Source organism: Cynocephalus volans, chromosome 1, assembly GCF_027409185.1.
Source record: "Cynocephalus volans isolate mCynVol1 chromosome 1, mCynVol1.pri, whole genome shotgun sequence".
Classification (NCBI taxonomy): domain Eukaryota; kingdom Metazoa; phylum Chordata; class Mammalia; order Dermoptera; family Cynocephalidae; genus Cynocephalus; species Cynocephalus volans.
This window is the reverse complement of record NC_084460.1, coordinates 226,749,476-226,770,356: the sequence shown is the minus strand read 5'-3', so window position 1 is coordinate 226,770,356 and position 20,881 is coordinate 226,749,476. Positions and strand designations below refer to the sequence as shown.

At 39.9% G+C, this 20,881-nt stretch overlaps 1 protein-coding gene across 3 annotated transcripts in view; it reads left to right on the top strand.

Moving 5' to 3' along the window:
- The window catches only part of ACVR1 (activin A receptor type 1), a 117,317-nt gene that overhangs the window by 70,527 nt on the left and 25,909 nt on the right, over positions 1 to 20,881 (top strand). For all 3 annotated transcript variants that reach the window (XM_063087628.1, XM_063087625.1, XM_063087620.1), the window contains exons 4-5: positions 16,145 to 16,408; positions 18,585 to 18,796. In XM_063087628.1, coding sequence (XP_062943698.1) covers positions 16,145 to 16,408; positions 18,585 to 18,796 — 476 coding nt within the window. The remainder of the gene's footprint in view (positions 1 to 16,144; positions 16,409 to 18,584; positions 18,797 to 20,881) is intronic.

Genomic DNA, 20,881 nt, shown 5'->3' with positions numbered 1-20,881 from the left:
TATATATAACAGGTACTAGGTTCAATTAATTATATACAGAGATTATTCATATAAATGAATGTTCAGTGGGACAGTCAAAACTTTTTGGGGCATAGGCTATGTTTTATCCTGTTTGGTTGCTATAACAAAAATACCATAAACTAGGTAGCTCATAAACAACAAACAAATAAACATTTATTTCTCACAGTTCTGGAGGCTGGGTGTTGGCATATTCAATATCTTCATTTCTCATAGATGGCATCTTCTTTCTGTCCCTTCATAGTGGAAGGGGCTGGCTAGCTCTCTGGAGTCTTTTTTATATAATCTCAATCATGAGGGTTCTGCCTTCATGATCTAATCACCCCCCGAAGGCCCCACCTCCTAATACCATCACCTTGGGATTTAGTATATCAACATGAATTTGGGGGGTGGGGGTGGGAAACAAATATACAGAGCATAGCAGGCTAATTCTTAGTTATTTGGTACCTCCCAGGCATTTCAGGGCCTTGGGCATCTCTGGCCCTTGTCACTCACTTTTACTACCACTTCCCTCATTTCCGAAAAGCTGCTTAGGGGTATAGTACCCCTGTTGAAAACCACAAAATAGATAATCAAGAGAGAAAGAAAAGAAAACTTAACTTACAATTCCCTGTACTTATACATAATTGCTTCTAGCATGTTGGTATATATCTTTCTAGACAGGTAACACATAGACAAACTCTACCTTAGTGTGCACTGAATAGTGGTCACTTTATTTTTCAGGGATCCTCCATGAAAAGTGGTGCTGATAGTGCAAGTCTCAGACTGGTTATGATTAGATGGGACAGTGAGACTAATGCCCTTGTTCCAGGCTCTTTGGGGTATAGTGGTCTGCTTTATTGATGAGTTTGGGAGACATATGATTTGACAAGGTAGTATTTCCAACACTGTGGAAAAATCAGTGCTTAATATACCAGAAATCTGTTTTGTTATACATTAGGGCTATAGTATTGATCTGTTCCTACTTTCTTTCCATCTTCATTGACATATATTATATATCTCCATTGTCCTATATGGTAACCACTAGTCACATACAGCGCTTGGAATATGGCTAACGTGAATTGAGATATGCTGTATTTGAAGACAGTTACGAAAATATAAATTTCACCTGTTGCTTTTTACTACTCTGGGAAAATTGTAATTACATAAAGTGGCCCACATTACGTTTTTATTGGGCAGTGCTGTTATAGACCAATTTACATAGCTAGAGTCTCAACTCTGCTCTGAGCAATGTTGTTAAAAACATTCCAGTAATATGGCAATTGTGTCAATTAGTGTCAAGAATGTATGGAAAAAGGATCCTGCATGGCAATGCTGAAGGAATTAATAAGAGGAAATGAGCTTATATTAAAGCTGGGAAGATTTGGTAAGTTAACAGTCGTTTTTAACTGGGGGTAATTTTATCCCCCAGGGAACACTTGACAATTTTGGAGACATTTGCAATAGGCAGATTTCTAGGATTTTTCCTTTCTTTTAAATTGCTAAACAATATGATTATTATTTTAAAAGTCTAAAGAATGTTGAGAGCTAAAGTTTTCCCAGACTTCACAGCCTTTTCTAGGTACCATATCAGTACTGTACAGTATTAAGCAGTTCCTTTGGGTTTTAGTTGGTTTCATGGGTGGACCTGTGGTGTAGGTAAGATAGAAAAAAGGAGAGTGGAAGAGAAATAGAGGTGAAAATGTAGTATGAAGAGAGAAGGAGAGGTGGAGAAAGAATGGGGAAAAAGAGGGAGAAAAGGGGCACTATGGATCAGTGTTAACAACTATGCCATTGGTTGTTTTTTCTTGCTTTCAGCTCTTAAGCTGTCCAAAGAATCCAGCAAATGACCTCTTAAATGTCATAGCAAAGATATGTAATGAAACCAGTTCGTCTGGGCTGAAATGGACTGTCACTAAGGATTTGCTATTTAATATGCCATCACCACGAGGATGTTTACGAGTATGGGAAAGAGAACATCATCCTCTCATTGCAATAGCTATATTTTAAGCAGAATATCCAGTGAGTGCTGCACCCTAGAGTGCTTTAATCATAAGAGCAGTTGCCTTAGTGCTGTGTCCCCTTGGTGACTTAACTCCCTGTTAACTGTCAATAAAATATTCTGTGAAAGCACTTTGTTCTTATAGATTTACTAGGAATTTTTCTAAAAACCACTGAGAAACTCTATTTGTAATACACTCAACTATACTCAGCGTTAGTTATAAAGCAAATGTTAAGTACAAATACTTAATCAAAAGAGGTAAATAACGGGGCAAATAATGAAAATCTTTGTGATAGCCCTACAGCTTGTCGAGTGCTGAGCTTTAGACTACCAAGTTTGAAAGGAAATAGACCCATATTTGATGTTTACAGATCAGCTAAGGCACCTTATTAATTGTGCTTCAATGAAGCCAGATAACATTCTTAGGGCATAAATAAGAGAGTCATAGAGATTTTGTTATGTATAATTTGTTAGGTATTGCACTCTTCTTAGTCCATTACAAAAAAACGAAACAAAACAACTTTTACCCCTTTATCCCCCAAATGTCTCTTAAATATTGATTAGAAGTAGTGATAACACTTTGAATAATAGGTCCTAAACAGTGATTTTGGTAGAATTTGAATGTACTTCAGAACATTTCTCAAGTTCTATGGAACCCTAAATGCTCTGGGCAGAAAAGAATTTTTTTGCCAAATAAGTTTAGAAGAAACCACCTACTATAACCACCTCTGATGATCATATGTAATATTTATTGAGTGCTTAATATGTGCCAGGTGTTGTTCTAAATGCTTTATATGCATTATTTCCCATAATCTTCACCATTGCCTAATGATAGGTTGTTTTGGGTGTCGTTTTGGATTGGTTAAAGCTCTTGCTTAAGGTTACACAGCCAACAAAAGGAATGATTTATTTTGAGGAATGGCCTTTAAGAGCTTCAATCACTATCAGTCCTCTTTAAAATTTTGTAGTTTTTCTGTGCCTTGAATTAGCTACATCCACATTCACATTATGTCTGGGGCATGCTAGAATCCAGCTCAATCCAGTCCGTTTGAGAAGATGGGAAGAGAGCTTGTAATAGCAAATGATGAGGCAGACTCCTTCACCTTAGTTTGTGTTTTTACTTCTCAGTCTCTCCTCCAGTAATCATTTTTCATGTTCATTATGTATACAACTCTAGCTGCAGGAAGAGTTTTATTTGCTCTCACAGAGAAGGGCACTTGAGTCTTAATTACCTGTGTATCCTTCCCTTTTCCTCCCAGTAATAAGGCTAATCATGCTCTAATACTACTATTATGCCACCAGGGAGATGGCAGAACCTCCATGTTTTTGTCCCTGCACTCATCTGCAGGTCAAGACCATGATACAAATAGAAGGGAATATTGCTTCTTTGGAAATGTTTCAAAGCTGAGATGACACACATTTTATTAACTTTGCAAGCCCCACAGTTAGATTTTATTGTAGCAAGGAGGCCACACTTTGTTGCAGAAGATTTTGGTCCATCCTACAGAAGATTGCTCGATCTTGAATTATTTTCTGAGTTGACTTGATTTCAGTATTTCCAAAGCCATCACCACTCAGACTTTCCAGCCTAACTACGCAACAAGGGAAGGAAGGGCATAACTTCAATGGACTTTTTGTTAGGATCCACAAAGGTGCCCCTCTTTGCCACTGGGGGAAGAATAGAATAAACCTTTCTTTGAATTTCTCATTATTGAAGATTCAGGAAGTTCTTGAAGGGGTGAATGAACGTAAGAGAAATCTCTGTATTAAACCGTTGCTCTCATTTCTCCTTACTATAATTTAACCCTTTCCTTCAGAATAAAATCTTTTTCTTTGACGCATCATCACACGAGAGACATTTTTTAGGGAGAGAGATGTGTTGTGATGAGCCGCTACTAGGACCTAAAGTGTAAATACCTGATGAAATGGCACACTTTTAAGACATTGCTTCATTATCAAATTTTCTTATATAACAAAATGATTGTATATTAGTTGATGCAAGGTGAGCTGTGACAAAGCTTCCTTTTCTTCCTGGGAAATGTTTATTATAGCTGTGGATAATAAGGTAGAGCCATAGCCATTTTTTTTTTAGTGGACTATATCAGAGGGGGGTGGATAGCAGTAGGGTGTGGGAGGACCCTAAAAACTCAATCAAAGTGAAGTATTGAACAGATGGGAAAACAAGTCTGGTACTCAAGCCCATGAAATGATTTCCTTGTGGTCAACAGGGAGTGTGCAGTGAGTGTAATAGCTTCTAAACTATCTGTTTCATAAAGATAGGTCTCAAGAGTAAGAGGATGGACACCATTTTTTCTTCATGGAAAAACTAGTAAAGCTGGAGATTTTTAGGAATGTCATATATGAAAATCACCAAGGGAAATAAAACACATTTAAAAATTAATTTGCAAATTTCAAAGTACTACTAACTGCCCTCTGGAATTTCCCTCTGTAGCCTGAAATGACCTCAGACAAGATTCCATAGATGATGGTTATTTGTAATCGTCATAATGACTCAGAACTCATGTCATTTGGAGATAATGTAAGACACAGGAAGGGGTGGCTTTCAAACTTTTGACTGACTCTCAGCAAGAAACACTTCAGAGTAGGACCCAGTGTGTATATGTGACCCATGCATGTCTGAAATGAAAATTCCATGAAACAGTAATTACTCTTTCTATGTTTAATGTGCTCCTATTTCTTCTCTTTATTATTCTATTCAGTTTTTATTTCATTGAAAAGACAGGAAGAAATCTTGTTTTGAACCACTAAATCAATTTCACTACCCAGTAATGAGTCCTACTATGGTTTTAAACCCATAGTTTAAAAAAGACACCAGTCTACTCTCAAGAGTTCACTGCCCAGAAGTTCCTGCTGCCCTCAGGTGAAAGCTCTGACAAAGGACCTCAGGTCATCTGGTGTATCACCAACAAAGCTGGCCGAGAGCCCTTTATTTTTTCACAACTTCATGTAGCCTGGCCGACCTCTGTTGCCAAGCCAGTGATTTGACAGGAAGAGGGAAGTTTACATCTGTGCCTTCTCAGCTTTGGTCATAACACTGGCACAGCTGCTGCCTGATCCTTGTCAGCTGACTCTGAGCTCTGCATTAGGGTGTTGCCTAGAGCCATGGTTAATGCTACATCTAATTCTTTGTTATGGGTTACAGCAAAACATGGACTTTATGAGGATATGTATATTTTGGAGATGTGGGAAGAGAAGGAATAAGAAGAAGAATTAGAAATTCCGGAGGTAGTAGTGAAATTCACCTTGAACAAAAACCAACTCTGTATTTTGCATTCAAATGGTGATTTGGGTGTGGGGGGGAGTGGGGTGAGGATAGTTTCTTTGTTTTATTTATTTGTTGCTGCTGCATTTGTTTTGTTTTCTGAATTCCGGTACCCACACAAAGACGGTTTCAATTGAAAAAAAAAAGCAAAAAAAAAAAAAAATCCCCCCGCCCCCGCCCCCAGGTTCATTCAGGAAAGTGATAGAGAATAGGTAAGAAAAAAAAAAAAAAAAAAAAAATACCCATATTTCAGCTTAGAATTGACTCCTGTGAAATGTATATATATTCCTGCAGAACGCCACATAGAATCACAGTCATGACTTCTCTTTACCTTCGTGTCCTTGTTCATAGAATGCTTCCCAATTTCAGTTTTGCAAAGGGTTAGGATGATTTTTGACAGTCAAGTTGTGTTGCTGGTAGAAGTTAAAGAATGTCTTCTTATGGAAAGGCTCTTGGCCGTTCATAGAAATCACGCCTTTTTCAGGAAAGAAACAAAGCCAAACATTGTCATTAGCCGTCTTCATTTTTACTGTGTGTATGTTACTTCACTTCCTGTGCTTGTTACTGCACGGTATGATGGAGACAGTAACAGTGCCCAGCTTGCCATGAGGAGTTATGGGGACTACGTGATAAGTGTCAGACACAGTGATCCCTCGAGTGTAAGAGGCTGGGACTTGGTGGTGGTCATTGTTTTATCCCCAGTGTCTAAGACACTGTCTAGGTATGTAGTTAGTGTTCAATAAGTATTTGACAAATGAATAAATAATATTGGCTACAATAATAATTATTATAATACAAAAAAGATAGTATTATAAGAGACAGAGGGACTGACTTGGGATGAGGAGATAACACACCCTTTCAGATAATTTTGGGGAGAATCAGTTATAAGAGGATCTTACCTTCTTTTAGTTGATAAGTGGACATGAGTACCAGTTGACAACACTGATAGGCACTGGTGATGTAAACATAAGTTAGAAGCAGTTCTTGCTGTTAAGGAGTCACAGACCAGTTGGATAGAGCAAAAGTTATAGCACAGTACTGGGGTATCGACAGGAAAGGTCTTCTTGTCACCTGGGGCTGGGAATAGGTGTGGCCATTCAAGGAGGCAGAGTTTTGAAGGATGAACAGGTATTAGAACAGCAGAAGGACTGAGAAGGATGTTTTAGGCCGGGGAAGGGTACAGTCCAGAGAAGTGAGACCATGGGGGACACCAAGTCCCGAGAAGGGATTAGGGTTGAGAGCTGGGGCCTACAAGCATGGCAGAGCCTTACGCAAATGGTGTTCATCATATCATGAAGGCAATGGGGAGCTATTGAAAGGCTAAGTAGAGATGATTTGTGTTTTGAAAGAGTGGTATAGTGGAAGTGAATCATAGGGTATGGCAAGGTTAGAAGTAAAGGAATGAGAAAAAATAGTACTCCTGTAGTTTTGGAGCAGGCAGACCTGAAGCTACATTTTCGAAGGCATCCCAGCTACAGCAACCCAGTGGTGGCCAGCAAAAACAAAAAGCAACACAAAAATAAAACGTTAGTTCCAATAGTAGAAATTTATTACATATAGCTCACAAATCATGACAACAACAGTGGCAAACAACAATTATCTATAATAATCCCACTGCTAGTTTTATTGTGAAAACAGAAACCTGGGCTGCTGACTTTTCTAGCAACTTTTGCAAGACATTTAAATCCCTGTGGCTGGCCCTTTGTTCCTGTGTTGCCATGGAGTGTCAATAAGCCCAGCTCAGAATAACCCAGGCAGTGAAATGAGAGGTACAGCTTGCTCACTGGCATGTTGGCCGGCCAGGTTACACTGTTTTCGTTGCTCCCGTCTTGGGAGGAGCACTGGGCAGCTGGTTACTCTGGCAGCTGTGAAAGGTGCATGTCTCTTGGCTGACCAGAATTTGAAACACAACCAAAATTTGGCTTTCTGTGGACCATGTGCAGCTCCCGATTGAGCTGATAGCAGCTGAAAATAACCCACTGAGCACCTGTCTCTGGTATACGAAGCCCTGGCTGACTGCCATTTAGGACGATGCGGACTCACTTGGTGGACAGGTGAGGTGCTGAGCAGATTTTAATGGTTCTTAGGAGGATCTTGGGAACTTTGGTCCTTCTTAAAAGCAGGAAAAAGAGAGCAGCAGGCTTCTGAGCAGTTCCATTTGGCACTTCTGTGGTTAGTGAGTGGCCACAGTGGCTATGTATATATAGTATGTGCCTGAAGACTCCATACAGTTCTCGTTGCTCAGCCAAACAGTGGTCCCATATACTAAGAGGTGTAAGTTTTCTCTCGGAGGGAAAGGCTTTCCTAAAAAACTTCTGGATGATAGCCATCCATGGTTTATGCTGCCTCAGCTTTAGAAAGAGAAGGAGTTGAGTTATTTTGTTTCGTTTATACCTGCTCCTTAATCCCTAGTGATTGTCAGTAGGTCACTTGCACAAGGTGTCTCCTTGCTAGATTATCATTTCTGAGTAGTCCAAATGTGTAGTCCACACATTCTCAGTAGTCCACACATAGGCTCACAGAACAGAATCACGGCATGTGAAGAGCTGTCTGTTCCCCGTTGGGACCCCTTCCATTTCCTTTGGGCTTTCATCTCTTCAGCAGGCTTGCCATTGTTGGACAGGCTTGGCACAGTATTGTGGATGGAAGCAGGCTGTGGAAGGAAATACTTCTGAAATGACTGGTGGTATTAAAGCACTATTTAAAAGTGACCCTTTGTAGATACTTGGGTTATCTTTAGGCCGTCAGTGATCTGTAGCCACAGGAGCCAAAGGGAATCTGTGGAAACTCTTGCCTGTTGCTCTCGCCTGGGTTTGTGTTTAGATATTCTTGCTCCCTAGCCAGTGGCCTCGTGACACATCTCAGATTTAGCTGGCTTTCTTCTGCCAAGACCCAAGATTATTGTGGAAGCTGGGAATGGTTTGCCATGGCACGGAGATTGAGGGGGAGGGACTGTGTTTGAAAAACCCGTTCTGGTTCACAGCACTCTGAAGAGATGCTTTCTTTTTCTACCTTGAGTGTAGGCACCTGGAGATTTTCTGTGGGCTCAGGGATAAAAAAGAATAAGCTCAAAATGATCCAAACTCAGCCATCTCAGGGTGACTGTAGGATCTTTATTCAATGACTAGTAGCCAATCCTCTTGCCATGTTGAATTTGTAAGTTATAAATTATTTTGGACCATATTAGTTAGACTGATAGGAGAAAGAAGATATGCAGAGCAAAGGTCAAGTTATAAAGGTTGGCGTACAGATGCACAAGCCATGTACTCATGGGATCGAAGACGTGGGCTTCCTTTCTTCATTAACCTTTCATGGAATTCTGGACTTGGTAGGGCCCTGGGAAATGAATTGGGAAATTGGGGGATGGGGTAGTAGTAATATCAGAGGATTGGACTCTGCTCCAATTTTTTACCCTTTTCTATTTTTTTTTTTTCCTCCCTTTGGCTTTATCTAGGATGGAAAGAAAGTAATCTAGAAGTTACCTTCTCTCTGTGGTGGGGAAGGGTAGGAAGCTAGGGAAGGGGAATTTAACTAATTCTGGACATTTTCATCTTTAGCTTTTTGGTGCCACATGCCTGGAGGCCACGTGCATGCATTCCGAGACTGTTGTTAAACAAATTGGAGCCTTGCCCACCTTTTGAAGGGTTTATCTCTGTGGTTTGAAAGCTTCCTGAAAGGGTGTAGGAGTGTGGTGGAGTCTTGCTGATGGTAACCAGAGCCAACATTGGCAACCTGGGGGGAGACCTGGTCCCTGAATCCTGGAGAAAAAGGCAGAGGGCATAAAAGGAGAAATCGAGGTGGAGAGCTGGGCACTGAAGCCGTTGTTCCTTCTCTGTTCTGTCCCATCTGGAGCCCATTGTTTAACCACAGTTTCAATGTAGAGCTTAGGCAGGAAACCCTCACTGGATGCCATGCCCTCCCTGGTTAGCCCAGGGAAGTGGGGGAACCCACACTTTTTAACAGAGCTTCCGGCCCGAGATGGTCAATAGATAGAACCACCATCCCTGGCTATCTTCTACATCTAAGCAAGGAGTGACTTCTTTGAAATGTTTATTATAATAATTCAGTGGGACTAATGTTTTCCCTCTTCCTGCAGGCTGTGGTCCTCTCTGTTACACTCCCTATAACTGGTGTTTCTCTCAGATGTGGGTAGTGGCATATACCTCAATATGCAGTTCCCATTAGGCCTTGTTATCCTTTGTTTCTCTAAAGCAGAGGTTCGAGAAGTTTGAAGAAAAAATGAAGAAAGGGGTCATTATTTTCTCCCATATTAAGGAGTTGCTTCACAGACATGGTGTATCTATTAAAGCCAAGTATTTGCTACATTCAGAGAATCATAAAAAGCATGGAAAAGACAGACCAATACTGTCTTAGGTCATTACCCCACAATGTTCTTTAATTTGTTAGTCATTTGAACACAGGCTGGGTTTTTGGCTTTGAAATTGAAGGTGTGGCTGCTGCAATAGGCTTAATTTACAGGGATTATTTCAGAGACAAGGAGTCAGCCCAGACACAAAATAAACAGATGGCACTTTTTTTTCTTCTCAGCTTCAGCAGTTCAAATACAGGATGACTTAGGAATCCTTAGCACCTAAAGCAAGAGGGGAAAATGATGTAATTCACTCTCCCCACTCCCTGCTGAAAGCACCATTATTTCACTGATAGGAAAAAAAAAAAAAAAAAAAAAAATGGCAGCGAAGACCAGGGGCAGCTTTTTCTTTGCTAAGCAGCCAAGTCCTGCACTGACCCCTCTAAACTGACTCGAGTTGAAGGCGCTTTTTGTGTTTTGATGATCCTCATCACTGGAGAATCACAGTAGCTCAAAGTCTTCAAATCGGCCATCTGAAGGACCCCCCACAGAAGCCCCGCTATTCTATTAATGTATTAAATAGCTCCTTGTTTTAGGAACCCTTGTGTTTTATCTTTTTCTTCTAACAAACAAGCAAACAAAAAACCTACCATACCCTCAAAGTACTAATTTTCCATGTTTGTGGGCCCAAGTAGGTGAACAGATGTGATGGGGCGAGCTCCTCTAGGAAGAAATGGTTTGCACAGACACGCCGGCTGGGTGACTAAGCCTCGCCTTAAGATCTGTGCTGACATTTAAATGCTTTATGGGCTCAGTCTGCTCTGAAAACCAACATCGGGTCTCTTCCCACCTCTAAATCCTTTCTGTGTGCTTAGTTTAAGGGAAAGGGTTGGGCCTTCAACAGTCATGCAAACCCAAGTATGGGAATATCTGAAGGGGGTTCCTGCCTTAAACTTGGGTGTGTGAAGAAAGGCTTCTCTGAGGAAATAACATGTAGAGTGAAATCTGCATGGTAGATAGACACTAACTAGGTGAATGGGGTGTTGGCAGGGAGAGAGATCCAGTGTGGAGGGAATCCCACACCTAAAGGACCTGAGATCCTAAATCAGGAAGAGGCCTTCTGGGAACTAAGGAGAAGGCTGAAGAGCAGAGAGCATAGGCAGGAATCAGATCCAGTAGCACTTGTAGGCCAGGTTAATGACTGTGGTCTCTATCTTGAGATTTTTTTTTTTTTTTTTTCTTTTGGCAACTGGCAGGTACAGGGATCTGAACCCTTAACCTTGGTGTTATAAGGCTGTGCTCTGACCAACTGAGCCAACTGGCCAGCAGTGGTCTCCATCTTGAAGGTAATAGAAGCCAGAGAGAATCAGGCTTGTGCAACTGAATGAAGGAAGATGCCACTTGCTGGGTTAGTGAATGCTGGAGAAAGAACATACTTGTCGTGGAGGCATCAAAATCTTGGAAATTTTTGTTATTCTAATTTATATGCAGTCTCATTTGAATGCCTCTATGCTGTCAACTCCTGGAATACATTTTCTTCTTGGCTTTACAACTTTACCTAGGTATCAATCTTTCTGACCGGAAAAAAAAACATATGTTTTGGGTTTTCTTTTTTTTTTTTTCCAAGAGGGCAGCTGGCTGGTACAGGGATCTGAACTTGTGACCTTGGTGTTGTAAGGCTGCACTCTAACCAGTTGAGCTAAACAGCCAGCCCTAGGTTTTCTGAATGAGTGTTTTATAAGGAGAGCACTTTTAGGCACTTGCGTCTTTTATCCCTGAGCATATAGCTTGCCTTCTTGCCAGGGGATCAAATACCGTTCACTAGGCATTCTGGACGGACCTTTGTGTTTCTGTCTTAGGAGCAGGCTTGCTGGCAATGATACCTGGCATTGAAAAATCCTTCCTTAAGCCTTTGTTTAATGCTAGAGATCTCAAATGCTTTCAGATTCTGGAGAGGTGCCAAATTGTGCTCCCGGATTAGGTGACGATGGAAGGACTCCCATAATCTATAAACCTAATATAAGCTCCATTGCAAATGAACAAATTGTTTAGACTGTTGGACAGAGTCCGGGATGTTTGGAGTTCCTTTTTTAGCCTATGCAAATTCTGAGCTATTGGACTTTTATAATTATGGTCTAATTAGCACATTATGATTTGTGCTCCTTTGAGGTGAGCCTGTATAAAAAATCCAGCCTGTTCCTTTTGCTGACCCCTAGGATGGATCACAGCTACAAGCTAGTTGTAACACTTTCTCATTTCTTTTTTTTGTCAAAGATCTTGGTGGGAAATGTGAGCTTTTTGTTCACCGGTTAGAATGATAATCAGTTTAAATGCCTTAAAGCATAGTAGAGTGCATGACTGGGCAGATGGGGATAGGTAAATCCATAGTGTTGTGCCTAGATTGCTAAAGGCCCACTTAAACATAAAAGCCCTTTTGCTGTGAAGTACAAGAATATTCCATATTGTGGACAGTCTTAAAAACTCTGCGATGCTCTTTGCTCTGCCTCTTTCGCTGCCAGTCTGGGATTAGACTCAGAGTAGGTGTGTCCAGATGGTGAGCTGAGTATTGCCCAGAACAAGAAAAGTCTTTTTAAAGGTTTGGCCATGGTGAACTCCTGGGATTTCTAACCGGAACCAGCCCCGTCCTCCCCGGTGGCTTCGGCCCCCTCTTGGGGTCAGAAGTCCCTGCTTCTCCCAGCCAGCCCAGACTGTGAGCCCTTTCACATGGCCCTGCTTCTGGCAATAGAAAGGGCTTATGGTGCCAGCCGTAACATTGAGTAATGCCGGGAGGTGCCTTCTAGAACAAATGATGTGGGTGAGCTCTGGAGAGAGGGAATACCTTGGGCTTGACATTTAAATTACTGAATTATTTAAATGAATGTCAATTAGGTAGAGTAGACGCACTGCCTTCTGCCAGGGCACTTCCTGGTTATTTGCACAGGCAAGTGTAACATATTTCACATCAGATATAGGACTTCCTGTCTGTACTGTGAAGATCAGTCACAGAACGTGATTAACCATTCCTTGCTGGTCCTTGACGTGTGCTGTATTTATATCACAGTCTGAGAGATTAGGGGTCCACACACCCTTACCTGTGGCCTTTAAAGGGGTTTTATGATCATTATTGAACTTCAGGCCCACCTCAAAGTATCACAAGCCTACACATGTTTTGGTTATTCCTAAATTTGACAAGATTAAAAAGGTGAGTTATTTTGAGGCCAGTTATATTCCTTATATACTGGATACTAAGATCTCAGAATGTTACTACTTTGCTTTTAATCTTCTTGTTGAATTAGTAATCCTAGTTCAGAAAGTCTTTTGGCGTCTCTTTGAATTCACTCTGTCAGATGAAATAGCCAAGGTGGCATTTAACATGTGTGTGCCACACACAATTATTTTATTCTTATGAATTTAGGGTCTTCATTTAAATTTGGATGAATACGAAAAAATATGTGAGAGACTCTGCTAATTACTTGTATGGGAATATACCAATTAAGAAGATTAAATATTGGGTGAGGAGCAAAATAGGAAAGAGAAGTTGGTGAAGATTTTGTACTTTCCCATTAGGTAACTGCTGGACTCAGCTTGTGGGTTCTACACATCAGAGACTGAGTTGATTATTCCATATCAGTAACAGCTGTCTTTGCTATTTTTCTTTTTCCTGATTGTGGAGTGTAGGACATGAAAACCTTGATTTTTGACGTCTTATTGAAAAGAATCACCAACTTAAAGGTAGTCAACCCCTGGTCATCTATATGCAACTATAGGAAGTATGTAAAAGATTCAGGAGAGTGTTTAATTAATGAGTGAATCCTTTTGACTTAGTTTATGGTCACACAAGATTAGGATCTGATTAAGATCAGTACCGCTTTGTGCCCACATACATTGAAGAATTGGGTATAGTGAATTGAATTTTACTAAAGACAGTGTTTACTTAAGACTGTTCACTCTGGCAAAATTCTCTAGGTTACAGTCCAAACATCTGTCAGATGTCTGCACATCCTGTCAAAAATTAGAGACCTGGGAAAGGCAGTGCCCTTCTTGCATCTGTGGGCTTAGAGTTTAATTTGGGCTGGAACTTTAGAAACAGTTCACTCTAAGAGCACATTAGAGAAATTATTATTTTTTTTTAATTTAAGATTTTTAATTTTTTAAATTTAATTATTGAAATATAGTTGATTGTACTTATCTGGGGTACAGAGTTGAGTATCAATACCTGTTGATATTTTTTTATTAGAACCACAAAGTGTCATTAACCCTTTGGTACCCTGGACTGTCCATTTCTATAGGATCCGTGATGAGTGAGCCCTCTGTAGTCTGTAGTTACTTGTTGGCTATTGCTGTTCCTAGTGGACCTTAGGTGCTGCAAGTTGAGTAAATCATATTCCTGAATGCACTATTAGTCCACGAACAGCTACTGTCCTCTTTTATTTTCATTTTACTTCTTGTCCCAACACTAACCCCATCCCTCATCCTCAACCTGGCATCAATAGGCACATACTCTTTGATGTGTTAGATATATGTCTTTGCATATTTATGATCTTTTAAAAATATTTAGGGTTTTAAAATATATGTTTGTGTTTCAAATTTACATAAATTGCATTATTTCACAGTTTTTACAGTATAATCTTTTAAATTCCCTACTGTAGATCATAAACAAATCAACATGACACTGTTAACTCTCCTTCCCACCCCACCCATTTGCTTCCCTCCAAAGAATCATCACCTGTTGGGCAGCATAGTTGGCAACACTCACCCAGCTTTGTGCCACTCAAGAGTGGCAAGCATGTCTAGACTCCCTAGAAATATTATCTTTCAGCTCTCCTTTGGCAAGTGTAAACTTTTTGCTGGATTATGTCAACAGATATATATGTTTCTCATCCTCATAGAAATAGATTGCTGCTGGAATTTCTCTTGGATTTCTCCAGGCAGGGAAAATAAAGACTATCTCTTTGCTCGTTAAAGTTTTTGCTCATTAAAAATGTCTGAGGGCTCTTGATTCTCAGGGGTGAGACTGGTGACATACATAGCACTGTCAGCGGCTATTTTGGATTTTCTGCTTTAGGCATGTCTTTGCTCTTGGATGAGCCCCTTGTGGTTTTCAAAAGAACGAGCAAGTCAATTATAAATAGAATGCTTATGTCTGTGTGTCTGCGTGCACTTACTCTGTGGGACGAGGCACCCACATTACAGTGGGCAGTGAACTATTTTTCCACTTCTTTGAAAAGGAAAGAAGAAAGATTAAGAACGCTTTTTTCTTTTTGAGATAACCCACATCTGTACCCACACCTACACTAATCTGTGTAAATGAACTTGACATTCAAAGACCTTACCTTAAGGTCTTCTCTTGAAAGCACAGCCACCTGACCTGTTATTTTAAGAAAGCAGCAGTTATTTCACAGACCCACTACTGAGGGTTTGAGGATTAGAAGGCAGCCTCTCTGTGTCGTAGACCTTCGGAAGGAGCTCTGAAAGCTGAATTTCCTTATATGAACAGGGCCCGGGTGAAAGTGGCCTCAGCTAACTAATCGGTGGCTTCTAGGTCTTAGCTGTTTACATTCTATCTTCAATTTCCTTCCCCACCAGTGGAAACTGTCAGGACCTGCAAGTCTGAACTAATCATTCCAACAAGGGAGGGGGAAAGAGTGATGTGAAAATGAAACTGTAAATAAGTGTTTTCAGAAAGAGACAATTAGGAGGTCTGATTAGGATTGCTTCTTTGATGATATGTTTCTGTCTGTCTTTCCATTGCACCTTGGACTCACCAGGTGTAGGCTGTTCCTCTTCCTACCTGTTACCTTGCAGTTCAAACACTGTTCTATTCACTTTGTCTCTTCATGCCCTCAGCCTCTATATTTGGCACCAAATTTTTTCTGCCAGTTTGAAAATTCTTAAGCGGCTATTAATTCCCATTATAATCAATATAAAAACTTCAGTGTTACTAATATTGAAAAGTTAGTTTAGGCATCTAGCTGGAAATATTGATAATATGGATTTGTAACTTATATTCGTATGTTTCTGAAGCAATCAGTTAACTGCAGGAACATTAGAGTTCCTTGTTTTACTAGATGATGGAGATTTGTACAGAGCTAGTAGGAACTGGTATTAACAGCTGCCATATAATTAGGAGTCATTTTTTTGGTTTAAAATTAAGGTGATGCACATTATATTTCAGTAAAACATTTTATTTTGATGCAGAAATTAGAATATGAGAGCTCATTAAGCCAAAGGCGACATGAAAACCACAGGGGGTGAAGTTCATTTTTAGAAGTCTGTGGACAGATGATAACCAGTCTTTGGCTTAGTGTGATCTAAAAGGGTGCACTGCTTCTATAAATGCATTCATATGTTGAAAGTGGTTACTATTTGGCAGTTGGTCTAGTGACAAGGTCACAGAATGTGTACGTCATGGCCAACCAATGGTGACGTGTAGCTTGAGTTTCTGTTTGGTGAATGTGTTTGAAATGGTTCTGGAGAAACTTTATTATTACCCCAATGAAGGCAAAACCCATGCAGTGATTTTTTTTTTTTCCTTCCCCTCTGTCCTTTGCAGATGAGAATCCCAAGGCCAACCCCAAACTTTACATGTGTGTGTGTGAAGGCCTCTCCTGTGGGAATGAGGACCACTGCGAAGGCCAGCAGTGCTTTTCCTCCCTGAGCATCAACGATGGCTTCCACGTCTACCAGAAAGGCTGCTTCCAGGTCTATGAGCAGGGGAAGATGACCTGTAAGACCCCACCATCACCTGGCCAAGCCGTGGAGTGCTGCCAAGGAGACTGGTGTAACAGGAACATCACGGCCCAGCTGCCCACTAAAGGTTCCTGTGGACTCTTCTATTTCTAGATCAAGGGGTTTTGTTAGTGTTATCCCGAGTCTGTGTGGGTTAAAGATTTAAGTAGCCACGAGGCTTTCTTCCTACTCTTTGAACCAGAGGCGTTGGGTGACCACGAAGGTAGTTTTTGCTGAGGAAGAGAAAGGCATGCCCTTTTGGCCTCTAAAAGCAGGATAGACATAGTGGGAAATGTGTGTGGTGACATCCACGTGGGGGATGGCTTGGCTGACCAGTTCTTTCTTGGCCTCTACAACAGGTGAACGGTTCCCCACATCCTTTTCTGTTAAGGAGCCATGATGTCATTCATAATTTCTGCTTAGGAAATACTCATCCATATGTCCAGTGTGTGGGAGGAAAATGGAACACAAGACTGGTGTCTGAATGGAATGCCTTTCCTTTTTTATGAGGACGGAGACAGAGAAAGGCTTCATACCCTCTTCTTCCCTGTCTGAACCCATCCCTGAAACTTGAAGCCAGATGAGATTTCGCATAAACCCAAATAGCTTATGTGGAGTTTTCTCCCTGCTGTATTCAATACAGATTCCAAATCCTATGGACATCAGTCCTCCTCTGGAACTGTTTCCTCATAAAATTAGCCCTAAGTTGCTATCAAAGTCTCTGCAAATATTAATGTAGACTCACTCCAAGCCAAATTTATTCTCTTAATGTATAGTATGTTTCCAATAGGTATAATTCTTTAATTTTACACTCACAAAAGAAGAAACAAACCGAAAGAGTGGAGCAGGAGAGGCTGCTAGGAGCATTCACTACCAGATATGTCAGCCAGCAAGGGAGGAGGCAGGAAAATGAAAAAGGCTGACAAGAGATAACATTATAGCAATTTTGAAGTTATGGTGATGACTTTAAGGCATGTACAAAGGTTTAAATTCTGGTAAGCAAATAGGGTTGGATAATAAAAGAAGGTTTTAAAAATGAGAGATCAAGTATTTAAATGGTTAAAACTAAAAGAGTACTTGATGGAATAAACTTTTAACACTTTATGAGTTAAATTTTTATTGATTGGGTAAATGGATATGAAGAAATGACTGCCTTCACACAAAAATTATGATTATCAACAGTATGAAGTTCCTAATCTGCAGAGAATTTGCTAGATCCTAACTTTTAATGGAATATATATTTTCTTTAAGAAATTTTTAATCTAATTAAGGAGGCCACAATATCTATAATTTAAAGTTGTATTTCATTAGTTTTGCACTTTATGTACAAATGATGTGTACCATGGAATATCTATCGTGTGTGCCAAGTTGTTGATTATGTGGGCTAGGAAAGTTAAAGGAATATATAAGGGAAGTTAGGCTTGAGTTAGATTGGAAGTTAGGATTGCTAAAGGAGCCAGGAACATGGAAACCAGCAAGGAATAAGCAGGGAAGAGCAGAGACTGGTGATATAATGTTGTGACGGGGTCTGAAATTCAGAGGTGATTATTGTTTTGGGACCCTGTAATTATGGGCCTTGACTGTCCACCTAAGAAATTTTGATTTAGCTCACTAGGTAAGTAGAAAGCTTTTGTGAGTATTTGCTCTAGTAATGTGTGGAGTGTTTGAGTGAATGCACCCATGTTTGAATGGATAATATTATGATGTCTTAATGAGGGAGTACATCAGTGAATCAATGTTTGAATAAGTGAGTAAATGAACAGATGAATGAATAGGTTCCTAGGCAGAAATCATGATGTAAAAAGATCAGTGAGAATTCAGCAACAGATACCCAAGATATATTGAAGAGAGAACACCAACTGGGTAATTGGGTTTTAACTCAGCACCTTCTCGTAGGGATATTACAGCGTAGTGTATGTCTGTAAGGGCTTGATGATGAAAATTCTTACATTAAATCCAAGTTAATAAGAGTAGTATCAGAGATTTGTACAGTACTATACATTGTAAAAGCACTCTCACATACATGCATAAATACAGTTGATTCTCAGTGGAATTCTTTCAAACTACATCTGTGTTTAATTAAATGATGTTTAAAATGCCTGGGCCATTGGCCAGGTATTAGGAGGTATTTTAGTTTTAACACTTTGTGACTTGTGAGACTGTGTGGTCAGCATCAGGAGCTACTTGTTAGGATATTGGTTATGCTAAATAGTAAATAAACAGTGATCCTTACAGCCAATTACCCTTTTCTCCCCCATCTCCAGGGAAATCCTTCCCTGGAACACAGAATTTCCACTTGGAGGTCGGCCTCATTATTCTCTCTGTAGTGTTCGCAGTATGCCTTCTAGCTTGCCTACTGGGAGTTGCTCTCCGAAAATTTAAAAGGCGCAATCAAGAACGCCTCAATCCCAGAGATGTGGAGTACGGCACCATCGAAGGGCTCATCACCACTAATGTTGGAGACAGCACTTTAGCCGTGAGTTTGTGACCCCACAGGGAATCAACCCCAAGCATACCGAAGATGGCTGAAGACACCGTCTTATTTTGAGTGTGAAACACTAACCAGGACGCCTGAATAATGCAGGCACATGCGATATATTGGTCACTTACGTGCTAAGCAAGCATATGCTGGCACCTGTTTAGTCTCCCCTACAGCACAACCTCCATTTTAGACAGACATTTAAATAAGGGAGGGTATTTTAGTAGATTCTTGGCAGTTACTTTTCTTTTGGGAGTGAGAGAAAAGGGTCAGAGAATGGTTGCCTGCAGTTTTGGAGGGTTTGGAATTTGTGGTACTCAGTTACTCTATTTTTAGCAATAAAGTGCTTAAAAGAAAAAACCCACCTTTTGCTTCATATTAAAAATCAATTTCCCTTCTAGAGTATTTCAACACCCTGTAATTTAAGACTTTAAAACTTGACATCCCCCCAAAAAGCAGCTATTAAATGTTTCATGCTCTTGTGCTGCCCCCTTGTGGAGTGCAGTCATTTGGTTAAACCATTGCTGTCCAGCATTATGTCATTTAAAATTTTAAGTAGCCACCTTCAAAAAAGTACAAAAAAAAAGCAAGTGAAAATTAATTTTAACAAATATTTAACCCAATATATACAATTTTTATCATAAAATTTTACCAATAATAAAATTAAAATTTTTATCAGTAATAAAAAATTATTAGTGAGATATTTTACATTCTTGTTTTTGACCTAAGTTTCCAAGCTCTTGTGTGTATTTTCCATGACAGAATATATCAATTCAGGCTAGCCACAGTTTACTGGCTCAGTGGTAACATGTGGCTAGCAACTACCCTATCGGACAGTACAGAGTTAGAAACCATGTATTCATGCATTTAAAAACAACTCTTTGGCATATTTTAAAATGATGAAACAACATTAAAAAGTGACTGTCTTCCTTCAGTTACTTTTAAAAATTATTTGTCAAGTGTTAATTTTAAAGAAACTTTAAGTGGTAAAAGGATATCACTTGCTATAAATAGAAAGTTACCATAAAGTGCAAAAGGAAAAAGGTAATAACATTCTACATGGACAGTATATTGAGTCTGATGCCTATTCTGAAAAAGGCAAAGATTTGTGGGTGTTGGAGAGGTGTGAAAGACATGCCAATACCAAGTCGAGACGACTTCTTGTCATAATCCCTTGAATTGAAAGACAACTAATGCCATGCCCACATATCATCCAAAACCATCTTGTGTTAAGTCTTGTTCTGCTAGTTCTGCACTTACACTTGCTCTGCAACTTCATTTTTTTTGCTGAAGAAGACTTCCCCTTGCCAATGGCCGTCTTTGTAACTCAGGTGCTATACCTGGACAACCGCAGGTCCTACCCTTGGCAGGTTGTCAGAACATTTGGTAGTGGCTGATACAGGCTGGGAAACATTCCATCCTACTGCCTGCCCCATCACTATGAAAAAGTGAGAAGTAATCTTGTGTAGCACCCTTTTACCTACCTATTTAAATTGTGGTACAATAGAACTGGGGAAAGAGGATATAAGGACATTCCATTTGGAAAAGTAGAGAAATACAGTTTTTCTGTAGAAATATACTTAGAAGTTTATTTCAGGCGTTAAAGAAAATTAAATGAGTTTATTGAGTTAGCAGCTAAAAGATGTGGGGATGAATCTTGACAAAGCTTCTGCAAAGCAAGATTCTAAAATAGATTAGTCAGAACTTCATTCCTCGGAGCTGCTCACATAACTAATTACCAAGGGCAATAATAGGAATATCTAGTGTAAATTACCATTTAAATAGCTTTTTGAATTTTGAAAGAGGAATGGGAGTGTATGCCAAAATAGTCTTCTAAACTCAACCATGTCAGATGACAGTATATCATGATATAACAACACAGTAGAGAATGCTATTTTAAACAAGTTGCCGTTATTGGCCTACATACTTGTTTATTTAAGCGATACTATGTTGAGTATAAATTTATATGATTTAATAAAGCATGCCCTTACTAAACTGCTCCTCTACATTGAAAAAGAAGCTTGGAATCCAAGAGTTAAGGTAGATGTTTATTAGTCCTTGTTTGATCCCCCCCCCCCCCCA